The following is a 14,485-nucleotide window of genomic DNA, read 5'->3' on the forward strand; positions in this document are numbered from 1 at the left end:
CTTCAACCTCCAGTGCCTCTCCTCCATTGTCCAGCTCAGTGGAACTGCTCTTGCTTGGTTCCATTCTTACCTATCCAATTGTAGCCAGAACATCTCCAGCAATGGTGTCTCTTCCTGCTCCTGCACCATTATTTCAAATCTCCCAATGATCTATCCTTGGTCCCCTCTTCCCCTTCTAAATGCTGCACCTTGGAGACATCATCCGCATACATGGACATATGCTGACAACACCCAGTTCTACCTCTCCAATACTTCCTGCCTACCCTTCCACTGTCTCTGTATTGTCTGTCTGTCTGACATCCAGTCTTGGATGAGCTGCAGTTTCATCCTGCTAGACATTGGGAAGCCTTGGTCTTTGGCCACTGCCACAAACTCCGTACACTTGCCACCCATTCCGTCCCTTTACCTGGCAACAGTCTCAGGCTGAACCAGACTGTTCACAATCTCTGCATCTTATTTGACCAAACTGAGTTTCCAACCTCAAACCCTCTCCATCACAAAACCTGCCTACTTCCACCTCTGTAACGTTGCCTGGCTCAGCAGGATTGTGCCATTGTCACCTTAAGAATCGTCAATTTGAATGCTTTCTTGGCCGCCCTCCCATCTTCTACCCGTGGTAAACTTCAGCCCATCCAATATTCTGCTGCCCGTTTCCTATCCTGCACCAGGTCCCGTTTACCCATCACCTCTTGAGCTACATTAGCTCGCAGTCCACCAACGCCTCAAATATAAAATTCTGATTCTTGGGTTTAAACCCCTTCATGCCTTGTCCCTGCCTATCTCTGTAACCTCCTTCAGCCCTACCCCACTAAACTCTCTGCTTCTTTGACTCAAATATAAAATTCTGATTCTTGGGTTTAAACCCCTTCATGCCTTGTCCCTGCCTATCTCTGTAACCTCCTTCAGCCCTACCCCACTAAACTCTCTGCTTCTTTGACTCTGGCCTCTTGTGTATCCCTCCCTCCCTTCACCCCAGCATTGGCAGGCGTGCCTTCAGCCGTCTAGGCCTCACAATCTGGAATTCTATCTCCTCCTTCTCCTTCAAGAACCTCCTTAAAACCCACCTCTTTGAGCAAACTTTAAGTCACGCCTCCTAATGTCTCCTTTGGCTCGGGGTCCATTTTTACCGTATACCACTGAGAGTGTTTTGGGACATTTTTTCTACGATAAAGGTGCTATATAAGTGCAGGTTTTGTTGTTCCTCCCAGACCCAGGCTCACTGATGCTAATTGTGGCACCCCCTACCACTGTCTTGGCTGAGATGAGCTAACTTGGATTGGACCAGAAATCCAATTTGCGATTTTCTGGCCTGAGTCTTTATGCCATGTGTAACTGTGTTCACCCACTAGACATTTGAGCACTTCATTTCAAAAGATGCATTGGTTTGCAGCTCTGAACCAGTATTTAATCAATTCAAATGTGAAAAGTAAAATTAATATTGTGAACTAAATCTAAATATATCATCCAAAGTGTAAGCTGGTCCTAAATTGAGGATGGCAGCAAATGGTGAATGTTATCAGGGCTGGTCACACAGGTTGGTCAGTCCTGAATAGTGAGAATGGGCTATTTGATCATGGAAACAGTTATATACTGTGAATGCATGCATTTGAAAGCAGGTTGTACCACCAAGGGCTACAGTGATTTTTTTTCTCTCTTGTATCTTTGCAGGACCACTGTAAAACTAAAAGACGAGGTGAAGATGGAGAAGAAATCTAGTTTCTGGGACAGTTTAGGAATTAAACAGAATTCAGCCAGCAAGATTCCCACAGAGGATGAGGGTTGGGATCCACAAGTTATGATGGAGAACCCTTGTAGCAATCTAACTGATTCTAATGCCTGGCCTGACTGGACAAGTGAGACTAGTGGCAGTTCCAAATACACTAGCCTGGACAGTGAAGCAAATACGAGTGGCTCCAGATGGAGCATCATGTCAGCAGGGAAGCTGCCCGGAATCAGGAGACGCAGCAAAGGAAATCTGACTGAATGCTGGGAAGACCTAGAGTGATACTTAGTTATCCGCCTTAATGTTAGTCCAAGATTCAGTTTGCACCGTTCTTCACCTCTTGCATTCAGTCAGTCATGCTTTCTGTGGACACTTTTTGATTCATCCTTTTGCTTCTAATTCTGTGATTTTATGCACAAATGAAGAAATTGGTGCCTGATCAACACTATATTTAATTAAATCGAAGAGTCGGTAACCTCCTTTCTGTTGTGCCATAATTATTCCAATAAATGTAGTTACACTTTTTCCATCCAGATAAACTTTCACTGTAAATTGCTCCATCAGTGTTCATTATTTGTAACTGTTTGACAACAGCTTAACTGAGTGCCTAAATGTAATTCTATTTATTAATACTTTATCACTTTTTTTTACTACTTAAGTTCCCACCAACCCGTCCTTCTTCACTTAGTAAAAGGAGAATGGTTGGGCTGCAGAATTCTCCATGGCCATGGACGATGACTGGCCAACAATGGCTGGATTATGCCTAACTCTTTTTTTCTGCTCCTCCTTCCAGTATGTACCTTTGCAGTAGGATGCTTTATCAGCCTGGCTGAGAACAGATAAAAAGCCCATCCAGTAAATTGAATTTGAATGTTAGTTGAAGCTAGGATTTGTATAGAGTTCAGTGTCACCAGCATTGAGTAAAAGCTGCCCGTAGTTGTTCTGGACTGAATGTGCCTCCTATTATTTCATTTTGGAAAGTATTCTAGGAACAACCAAGTGTTCTGGGAACAGATACCACTGCTTCAGATACTTCAACAGGGTGATCTAACAGCTTTATTTTCAATTGATTCATGTTATATACCTTTTGTTTTACAAAAGTGCCATTTTTTCCCCCTTCTCTCATCAACAACAACTTGCATTTATATAGCGTCTTTAACGTAGTAAAAAGTCCCATGGCGCTTCACAGGAGCACCGAGCCACATAAAGAGATATTAGGACAGGTGACCTAAAGTTTGGTCAAAGAGGTAGGTTTTAAGAAGCATCTTAAAGAAGAGAGAGGCGGAGAGGTTTAGAGAGGGAATTACAGAGCTTAGGGCCTGGGCAGCTGAAGACACAGCTGCCAATGGGGGAGCGATTAAAATCGAGGAGGCGCAGGAGGCAAGAATTAGAGTGCGGAGATTTCGGAGGGTTGTAGGGCTGGAGTTGGTTACAGAGATGGGGGGGAGGGCGGGTGAGACCATGGAGGAATTTGAAAACAAGGATGAGAATTTTAAAATTGAAGCATTCCCAGACCGGGAGCCAATGTAGGTCAGCGAGCACAGGGTGATGGGTGAATGGGACTTGATGCACGTCAGGATACAGGCAGCAGAGTTTTGGATGAGTTGAAGTTTATCTTGTCCTGAAGATTGTGACCCGTTCTCAGATACAGTAATAGTATCCCTTTATACCACTCCATAGTGTGAACCTGAATAATGAGTATGGGCTATTTGATCATGAGGCCCATTACAAGACAAGTCCGATCCTGTACTCGAGAGTGGGGGTGGGGGTAGCCACATACATGAACTTCTAGCAACAATTGGTGGCTGATTAGGAATAGGAATTTTGTTCAAATTGTTTCTTTAATCTCAGTTTGGGACTCTGAGGCTAATTGTAGAACGCCCACCAACATCTCAACTGAGAAAAGCACACAGACCAGGGACCCTCCTCATCTATGTAGTTCAGTACCACATGCATTGTGTACTGACAGGGTAAATTTGGGGAGGTTGTACAGGAGAATTTTCTTTGTTGAAGACAATTTTGCCCTTCACATCTTAATCTAAAAAAAGTGTTCAAAACAAGCTCCTTTATCTGATCAGGTGATTTAAAATTGTTTTAACAGCTCTACATGGAGGCCTGAATTTTGTAAAACTGCTTCTCTGGATTTATATGTACCTTTCAAACACTGAAAATCTGTTTCAGATTATGTATCCTAATTCTTTTGTATAAAATCTCCAGAAATGTGTTTTTGTATGCAAATTATTAAAGGTGAATAGTTTATGAAGTACAATTAGAGAAACGTAGGACTAAATGAATAGTTCCTGTAATAAGCTACTGAGAAAGTATAATTTTGTTGGTTTTGTTGAGATGGCAACATAGCTGCAACACCGGGAGGCCCGAAGTTAGCCCAAAATTGGGCCTTGGGCCTCAGGCCTCATTAATATTAATTGAATGTGCTGCCAGCATCTGTTATGCCTCCACAGGCAGCTCACCCATTTGAACAAAATGAATATTGGGCCACTTGCCTCGTCAGCAGCAGCCCGAAGCTATGTCCCGGGGGGACATATTTTTAAAATAAATGTACTTGTAGGTAGCAGCTGTTACTTAGGCCTAGTAGAATCCTGCGTGGAGCAGGTCTGGCTCTTGCTCCACTCTTCGGAAACCAATTTCCAAGAGGCATCCATAGATGTTAGGCCCATCATTAACATGTTTTAGACAGCTATCCAGGGCTAAATGTGTCACAGTTGCCCCCTTTTTATGTGGACATTGCATACCAATTTTTCCCCATAATAAAATTAGAGCTGGGCCATTTAGGAGTGAAATCAGGAAGCATTTTCTCCACACAAAGGGTAGTGGAAATCTGGAACTCTTTCCCCCCCCCCCCCATCCCCCCAAGGAAAAGACTGGATGCTAGGTCAATTGAAATTTTCAGACTGAGATTGATAGATTTTTGTTAGGTAAGGATATCATGGAATATGGAGCAAAGGTGGGTACATGGAGCTGATCTACAGATCAGCCATAATCTAAATGAATGGTGGAACAAGCTCGAGAGGCTGAATAGCCTCCTCCTGTACCTATATGTTTGTCTATGTCAGGTAATGACAAGACTAGGCTCAGCTGTGATGCCCACTCCTGAGGTTGATTAGCCTTCTAATGCTCACTGGCAAATTTTGGGCAAGGTGACTGCCCGACACTTGTGGAACCATAGCCCAGCAAAGAGTTAGCACCTTGAACAGAGGAGAAAGTTCGTATGAGAAAAAAAATGAATAAAATAAAAATAAGCTTTTTAGCAGTGCAATATGGTTGCCTTTTTCTTACATGGAGTAGTATGAAATAGTGCTATAATTTTGAAGGTGATCTAGTGGATTTTAGCAGAAGATTGCTTGAGTAGTAGACTGTTAGCAAGAGACTGTTATTGTGTGGGTCCTAGTGCACTTTGTGCTACTTATGCCACAGATAGCTCAGTAACAAGTACCACAAAATACCAGTGGCCGAAGAGTATTTCAGCTGGTCAGTTATTTAAAATGAATTCCAATATTTCATTAACAGAAATCATAACCAGGCATATGTGTTGCATAGAAATTGTTTATTAAATATTTGCCAAAATTTCTTGAATAAAATATGATTAAAAGCATTGGTACAGTGCTGTAGCTTTTAATGTTCTGATTCAAGCTTGAAATGTGACCTTCACAAATAGGATCCCAGCTCATTGAAGGTTTGGTCTTTGTGAAATACTGTAAGATGGTCAGATTTCAAGGTTCATTGCCTGATCAGACAGAAGTAATGTTCTTATAATTAAAGCATAAGTAACCAACTACAGTGATTCTGGTTTGGGAAGGAAAGTAATAAAAATCACATCCAAGCAACATGAGGAATTCATTAGGAGTTGCCTCTGTACAGGCTGCTTAAGCTCTAACCCTAATCCAGCCTCCATTTGAAACAATGTTATAAGCCTGAATATGTGCTAGAGAAAAAAAATTAACTACCGCAGTGTTTTGCCATTCCGCAATGATAAATAGTTGGCAAATGATACAGCAGTACAAATTATTTTTTTTAAAATCGCATCTCAGGGTGATTATACACAATTGTTTATAGAAATGTCAATTTTTTGATATGCTGTCAGGTAGTGCAAGCTTCAGGATGGATCATAATATTCATGTGTGGAATTTTATAGTTTTTTTTATTTTCCGCAGTATGGTTGTTTCATTTTGTAACACAGGCTTGTATTTTTTCTGTCTGCTTACATGTCAAAAAATGCAGCCAAAGAATGTAAACAATAAAACTAATTAAAATATATTTCTGATTACCAGACCAAAGTTACTGAAGTACATAATGTAACCTGTAGTGTTCATTTGTCAACTATGAACAAAAGCAGACATATTGAGTAAATATAACTATGCAAAATCTGTGGTAGCATGTGAGAATATAACTATAGTTTCAAAGTTTTCCTTGTTAAATTTTAAGGTTGAGAAGATCATTTTCTTTTTAAATACAATGCTATTATAAATGTATCTTTGTAACCAATGAGAAAATTTCTCATTTAAGCATTTTTGGTATAATTCTAGTACTGGAGTTCTTGCTTTGTACACAGTAGTAAATCTCCTTTGATCTCAATGTGAAATGGAAAAAAAATTATAAATAAGAGCAGAAGAGGACATTTTATATATAGAGTTGAATTTGAAAGTTGATTAATAGTTAGCACTTTGTTTTCTCTGGCTACTTTTTGGCAGACAATGCTACTTCACATCAATAAAGTATTATGAAGACAAAGTTTTGCGTTTCACTTAATTGGACAAAGAGAATTGTTGCCTCCCTTATCCAGAATTTATCGTTGTAGAGTTAGACAAGCTTCCAGAAACAATGATATAAAAAAAATACAATCCTCCTCTCAGATCGACATAATAGAGCTACTGTCAATGTCAAAGCAGCAGTTTTTACTCTTTTAAAATAAATGAAAACAGCCAACTCAAAGGAGGTGGGAAATTCTGGAATATCAAACATCTAACAACTTGAAAAATATGCAAAACTAAAGCCATCCGACAAGCCAAAAAAAATTACCTGCAGTTACAAGGAAGTAGATTCCAAAAGGAAGAATATAGACTCCAAGGTCTGCAAACATGAATCACTAGCAAGTAACTGAGAAAAATATCAATTAGAAAGGTTGGGTAGAAACATCCCCTTAATTTTGACAACAATTTCTTGTAGCAGCTGTAATATAAAGTCCGAGTGAATCTAAAATACGAAAGAGGTGAATTTCCTCACTGTGCTTCGTGCCACTGTTATGCAAATAAGAAAAGATTTGCATCCACCAGTGGCCCAGAAAGGTAGTTTCATGAGAGTTTCCTGGGTAAGCTTATTTGCATGCCCATTGGAGTTGTGATTGTCACAAATCCCACGTAAAACTGGTTTGCGTTGCTGGAATGCACGGAAATTGGAATGCAGCCTTTAAAAAGACAGGACAGCCTGCAAACTTCAGCAGTAGATTAGGGGGACAATCTGGGAAGCAACAGATTGTGGTTGGTTCACTCTCATAACTTCACCGTACGTCACAATCTTTTCATCATACTTTTCAAGAATTATGTCTACAGCAGGAGCACCCATATCAAGCAGCCAGACAAAGCAGCAAGGCATGGCACCAAGCAGAAGGATAAGAACAAGGAACTTTACTAACTTAGACCTCCAAGTTCTCCTGAAGGAAATTGAAGTCCTAGGTGTGCGAGCCAGCAAGGAGGTGGCGATTAGTCCCAACTCCCTCACCCCAAGAAGTTCAATGACCTCACCAGGGCAGATAAGGTAACGAAAACCATTAAAATAATAAAAAAAAACTCTTTCCAACTCATTCATTATGTATTAGCTGCTTAGATGTTTCGATGAGATTCTCCATCTCGTTTCTTGCCCACCCTGGGCACCAACACACTCTTACCCTCTTAAATCAACACTTGCACAACCAACACTTCGCAATGTGCTCTGGTTGAGGGGAAAGAGCTTCTAACTTGCACTATGGCTACCCAGTTCCTCTAGCATGCACAAAAAACATCTTTCCTCCACTTTATTAGGCTGATACCTCCACATCTCATACTTCAGCTCTCCACACCACTTGGCATACTGTCCTCAACTGCCAGCCTTCACCTCATTTATCTTGCAGGAGCAAAAGGCACCGAGGCAGGCCACCGGAAAGGACAACATGCTGGTATCCATTTAAACACCGCACAGACACCACCTTCCACCCTTTTTTCTGCCTCCTTATCCAAGGGGATAAGCTCGACCATTCTTAGCTTCTACCCCCTTTCCTGCAGATCCATCACATGATGAAGGAAAGGAAGATAAGATGATAATGAGGAGGGGGGAGTAGCAGGGAAGACATTTCTTCCTCGTCAATGAGGAAGCGACGACCAGGATCAGGTCACACAAGAATCCTTGAACACGATCCTGACCCATGTTTCTCTGCCCCAAGCCTTTCATTGTTGACCCTGCAGCACTTACTTAAGAGACATTATAATATGTTAATAAGATCAGTCAGGACTTTGTGGATGGATCACGGGATGGACCAAAAGTGATGGAACTTGGGGAAAGCATTTTAATGGCAGAAATTGGGCAGAAATGGCTTCTACCCAATTTTCATGCCAGAAAAAGCTTTTAGCATATACACAAAGGAGGAAATTCATCCTTTAATGGTTTTCCACATAAATGAAATATCCTTTCAAAATAATTTTCTCTCTTTCATCCAAGATTCATCACCATGGGAAGAGATAAAACCATATGTCAAAGGTGGGAGGGTAATGTGACGTTTGCAAGAAGATTCTGGATATTAGGAATCCAAGTTATGCAGGAAGGTAAAGTAAACTTGGTCTCTGGAAAAGGTGGCATTTTGAGATGGTCTAAATGAAGTTTCCAAGATTATGAGCGGATCAACAAAGTTGATTGTTTGCTATGGTAATGCTTTCAAAAGTTTAGAATAAGAAGGGAAATTACATGGAACTTTTTCAGAGAAGGTAGAAACTTGTAAAAATGATCAGGAACAATGTGGCAATTAAATTTATTTCTGAAGATCGTGTTGAGAAAGTGATAGCTTGGATTGAGATTAATCCTAACGAGATAGGCTTGTTGACTGCATGAGTAGTTCAAAAGTAAAACCATGACAAAGCACAGAAGAAATCTACTTAAATTCTATGACACAAGAACCAGTTCTGCCAAAACATTAAAGCTATAGTTCTCTGCTATGATTTTTTTTTGTTTAATTGAATTCATTTAAAATTTCTTTTATCTGGCAGTCACAATACACCTTCCTGAAAGCTGTACTCACCCACCCGCAGCTGGCACTGGCCCACCAACCTCATTATCACTGACTGCCAAGGCAGCTTGCTTTCCCATCAGCTCAATAGCCTACTCCTCAAAATCAGTGAGCTCCCTTATATCTGGGGTCCGTCTGCCAGCTAGCCAATAGCCTGCATCTCTCAGGCATTATGTGCCACTTCCTCTTGGAATAATATTAACAGTATGTGGTAGCAGAGAGCCGAGTGAAGGACCCTGTAACATGAGAGATTGGAGTTGTAAAAGACTGCATGCAAGAAGGGCTTGTGAAAAAGATACAAACACTGGTTCTAGATTGAAAAGTTAGAGAACCACTGAACCGTGCTGCACTGTGAATGAAGACTTGTCATTTTATTTAAGAAGTGAGGGTGATCAATGGTCCCATAATATGAAAGTGAAAAGTCACTGTTCTCTTATCTTGCCTGGCCTTGTCAGGTCATTGTACTTTTTCGCCACTGTTTCGTTGTTCTGGATACGAAAGAGGTAGCGCTCAGTAACACTCCCATCTCTCTCCCATCGCTCTGGTGATACTCTTTGTGACCTCTGTCCCTGAAACACCAGCAGGCAGTTTCTCTCCTGGCGGACATGATCCAGGAGGATCTGTAGGTTGGCATCTGAGAAATTCTGGACTCACCACCTTCTGACACGGCCCTTCCTTGCGATTCTCCAATGATTGATGTGGAAGCCATGATGAGGTCTTGAGAAAGCACAAATCCTTCGATAAGAGATCATTGTAATTGAACATTCTGGTCAAAAGCTGGAGAAGAAAACACGCCACATACCTGCTTTGCCTTCAGGAAGTTGTTACAACCAGGCTTTTAAATCTTGCAGGTACAAATTTCCTCATCCCCTCAGCAATTTACCCCATGTTACACAATAGCTGCACTCTCGGCTCACCATTCAATGCTAATGAGCTGATCCCGCAAAATACACGGGCTCTTAAATCACTGGCAGGCAGAAGTCCTACCCACCAATATTACTGGAGCATAAACAGTCTCATGGACTTTTGAGGGGATTCTTTTCCATCTCTGGGATCTAAGTTCCAATCCAGCTAAGGCTAATTAAGTTATCCATTAATATTATGGCAAATTGAATTATATCTGCTCAGCAGCTCTCAAATTGCCTGGCTAAGTTATGAAATTCGACATTAAAGACTAGTGGAGGTAAATCTGCATTCTGTCACTCCGTGTTGGAGGATACAAATGTGCAAATGCACTACACCACTGGGCCTCTGCAGTATTATATTGTAAGAGTCGGTATTTTAAGTGTACAGAGAAGCAATATCTTTGATTTTCTATTACATGCAATGAGATTGCTTTGAAATTCATAAAAGTCATTTTTAGTATCTACATGAATATATTGGCAAAGGAACTTAAAAGGCATCACAATAGAAAATGTAATCTAAAGTTTAGTGCAAAAACCTATTACTAGACAGAAAATAAAGTCAATAGATTTAATAAGCATTGCATGTCTATATGTGATTGTTATTATGGGTTGAAGGGGCACCATGCCTGCATCTTTTTAATTCCTAACCATAATAATTCAACCTCTGCTGTCTGCTTCCTTTTTTGCCACTTATCTCACACTTTCTCAAAATTATGCTTTGCACAAACTCCAGAAAGTCCCAGTACTAATCCTTTCATGGAGCACTTCAATTTTTTTTTTTATTCGTTCACGGGATGTGGGCGTCGCTGGCAAGGCCGGCATTTATTGCCCATCCCTAATTGCCCTCGAGAAGGTGGTGGTGAGCCGCCTTCTTGAACCGCTGCAGTCCGTGTGGTGACGGTTCTCCCACAGTGCTGTTAGGAAGGGAGTTCCAGGATTTTGACCCAGCGACAATGAAGGAACGGCGATATATTTCCAAGTCGGGATGGTGTGTGACTTGGAGGGGAACGTGCAGGTGGTGTTGTTCCCATGCGCCTGCTGCTCTTGTCCTTCTAGGTGGTAGAGGTCGCGGGTTTGGGAGGTGCTGTCGAAGAAGCCTTGGCGAGTTGCTGCAGTGCATCCTGTGGATGGTGCACACTGCAGCCACAGTGCGCCGGTGGTGAAGGGAGTGAATGTTTAGGGTGGTGGATGGGGTGCCAATCAAGCGGGCTGCTTTATCTTGGATGGTGTCGAGCTTCTTGAGTGTTGTTGGAGCTGCACTCATCCAGGCAAGTGGAGAGTATTCCATCACACTCCTGACTTGTGCCTTGTAGATGGTGGAAAGGCTTTGGGGAGTCAGGAGGTGAGTCACTCGCCGCAGAATACCCAGCCTCTGACCTGCTCTCGTAGCCACAGTATTTATATGGCTGGTCCAGTTAAGTTTCTGGTCAATGGTGACCCCCAGGATGTTGATGGTGGGGGATTCGGCGATGGTAATGCCGTTGAATGTCAAGGGGAGGTGGTTAGACTCTCTCTTGTTGGAGATGGTCATTGCCTGGCACTTATCTGGCGCGTATGTTACTTGCCACTTATGAGCCCAAGCCTGGATGTTGTCCAGGTCTTGCTGCATGCAGGCTCGGACTGCTTCATTATCTGAGGGGTTGCGAATGGAACTGAAAACTGTGCAGTCATCAGCGAACATCCCCATTTCTGACCTTATGATGGAGGGAAGGTCATTGATGAAGCAGCTGAAGATGGTTGGGCCTAGGACACTGCCCTGAGGAACTCCTGCAGCAATGCCCTGGGGCTGAGATGATTGGCCTGCAACAACCACTACCATCTTCCTTTGTGCTAGGTATGACTCCAGCCACTGGAGAGTTATCCGCTTGATTCCCATTGACTTCAATTTTACTAGGGCTCCTTGGTGCCACACTCAGTCAAATGCTGCCTTGATGTCAAGGGCAGTCACTCTCACCTCACCTCTGGAATTCAGCTCTTTTGTCCATGTTTGGACCAAGGCTGTAATGAGGTCTGGAGCCGAGTGGTCCTGGCGGAACCCAAACTGAGCATCGGTGAGCAGGTTATTGGTGAGTAAGTGCCGCTTGATAGCACTGTCGACGACACCTTCCATCACTTTGCTGATGATTGAGAGTAGACTGATGGGGCGGTAATTGGCCGGATTGGATTTGTCCTGCTTTTTGTGGACAGGACATACCTGGGCAATTTTCCACATTGTCGGGTGGATGCCAGTTAGTCAGGTGCATCCTTCAGAAAATGACAAATTCTGTGTCCTGCAAGAGGACAATATACAGGCGCTATCTGGAAACATTATGTTGCAGGTTAACAATATTTTTGTTTTGATGATGTACTATTTCAACAAGTAGAAGGCTGTGTCTGACATTCTTGCATTTACTGGATATTTTTCACTGATGCAGATCTACTGCATATCTTGGTAGAGTTACCATGAGATTCATCTCCATGAATGGGGGGGTTGATCTAAATTTTCCTAAACTGTATTCTAGAAGTCCAATTGACCTTTCATAGATCTCTTTGCAATGAACACCCAGCTCCCCACATTACATCTTTAAATTCTCTCATCTCGACTCATATGAAAGATTATGATTCCATATCAATGTGAGAAATAAATTATTTGTCTTTTCCCCCTTATTTTGGGGCTCCTCAAAGATCAGTATAGAAGCCACAATAATACTTACTGCATCTACCAATGTCTTGGCTGGACCATATAAGATTACAAAAGTGTCTATTATTGGATATAAATTGTGAAGGAGTAGGTTTATCTCCAAAATGTTTATTCAAAATTATACTATTTGTGCCAACTACAAAACTTGCTCCAGTTTCAACCATTATACTCCCTACACTGGTTAAATGAGAATAAAAATAGCATAAAACAAACCACTATAACAGAATATGACTGCCTTATTCCTTTTTCTATTCTTCAGAGCTAAAAAGGAGACCTGGCTTTTGACACAGCTCAAGATAAATGTGCATGTGAATCTACAGATATGTAGGTAAATATTTCTATTCTTGGACTGCAACCACACTGCCACTTTCACACATGAAGCAATTTCATATGTATATTGGCATGGAAGTGGCATAATAATTAGGCCATCAGATCTCATTTTGGCTCCTCTGCACACTAAAACCCAAACGGCGCAAGATGCACCTGATCTTCCCACCGGGTGCAGTTTAACTCCACCGTGCTGCAAAACTGCATGGGCCTCCTGAGAATTGTTAAAAGTTTGCACAAAATGTTTTTAATGTTATGAGAATATAGATGCTCCTGCCTGTATCTTCCTTCCATTAGCTGCTCAGGTGCTCCTTTGTGGACTTCAATCTGACCTGTAGGAAGCCATAGTTGACAGTATCATTCCAGTCTACCAAAAAACATTCAAAATAAGATGGTTAAACTTGAGCTGTTGTGGCAGTAAAGAACAGAAATATGGTGAACCCAGAGGCTGTTAACAAATGCAACATACAGAGGCATAGAGTGCAGGAAAGGAAGTAGGCGAGAACAAGAGGTAGTCTAGCTCATATATGGCAGAGGTACCTAGGAAATTAAAGTTCATCCCATGGGAGGTGGAAAGCTACAGAATGAGCTAGTTGGACACCTTTAACATGAAAAGGGCAAAACCAACACTAGGGTTCTGCTAGACTGCAAGAAGGTAGTTTGTGGCGATAAAAAGGACATATTAAAACCAGAATGTTACTTTAGTTTTCAATCAATTAAACTGGAAATACCTAAATGGTTCAGAGTCTCAAGTTGGAAAATGCAACAAATCACTGTTGTTCCCTTTGAACCAGAATTCATACTTTTTTTTCAAAAAAGGAATTAAATAGTTGCTTGAAAAACAGGAATTAAGACTAGGTGGCTCTTGCAGAGTTAAAACACCAGCTCTGACTTGATGTACAAATGATCATTTTCTGTGCTATAACATTAAATGACTACTTCAAGACTCATTGCATCGTGGAATCCACAAAAACCAATGCATATCTTGACTTACCCAGATAACATACAGGAAATGGAGATTTGCACCCTTAGAGGTTATCAACCATACAATATGGTCAAGTGTGACATGATCTGGACCAGGAGCTAAGTATGTACTGTAATTTAATAAAGGTTGGGAAGGAGGAAACAGCTTTAACAAACTGATTGAGTGTGTTTGTTGAATAAAACTTTTGTCAGGGTAAGTGGAGTACTTTTAAAGACATACTGCCAAGCATGCTGGATAAATACGTAGCTATGGTTAGTAAGTGTAGACTAAACAAACATGATCTTAAATAAGCAAAGAAAAATCAAATCAAATCAGAAATATAACGAGGAGATACTGCCTTTGAAAAATCTGCAGGAGAAAATGTGAGGAGGTCCATTGGGATGAATATAGTAACATTCAGAGATTCCTTCAACAATAAGAGAGCACACATAAAACACACAATAATGCTAATAGGTCTAAAAGTCAGGATGAACACAAAATAGTTAATATACTAATTGATTATTTCCTCCACTAAATAGTGATAATCCAAATAGAACTAACAACTTTGGCAAATGAGAGGAAAATCTAGACAAACTAAAAAGTTAAAAACAATGGA

The 14,485-nt window shown here is 41.3% G+C and overlaps 1 protein-coding gene across 2 annotated transcripts in view; it reads left to right on the forward strand.

Moving 5' to 3' along the window:
* Positions 1-6,472, forward strand: part of si:ch211-225h24.2 (uncharacterized protein LOC564539 homolog) — a 77,366-nt gene extending 70,894 nt beyond the window's left edge. For both annotated transcript variants that reach the window (XM_067984190.1, XM_067984191.1), the window contains one exon: positions 1,669-6,472. In XM_067984190.1, the coding sequence (XP_067840291.1) occupies positions 1,669-2,005 (337 nt within the window). In that variant the 3' untranslated portion in view covers positions 2,006-6,472. The remainder of the gene's footprint in view (positions 1-1,668) is intronic.
* Positions 6,473-14,485: the final 8,013 nt, after the last annotated feature.

This window comes from Heptranchias perlo, chromosome 5 (assembly GCF_035084215.1).
Source record: "Heptranchias perlo isolate sHepPer1 chromosome 5, sHepPer1.hap1, whole genome shotgun sequence".
Taxonomy (NCBI): Eukaryota; Metazoa; Chordata; class Chondrichthyes; order Hexanchiformes; family Hexanchidae; genus Heptranchias; species Heptranchias perlo.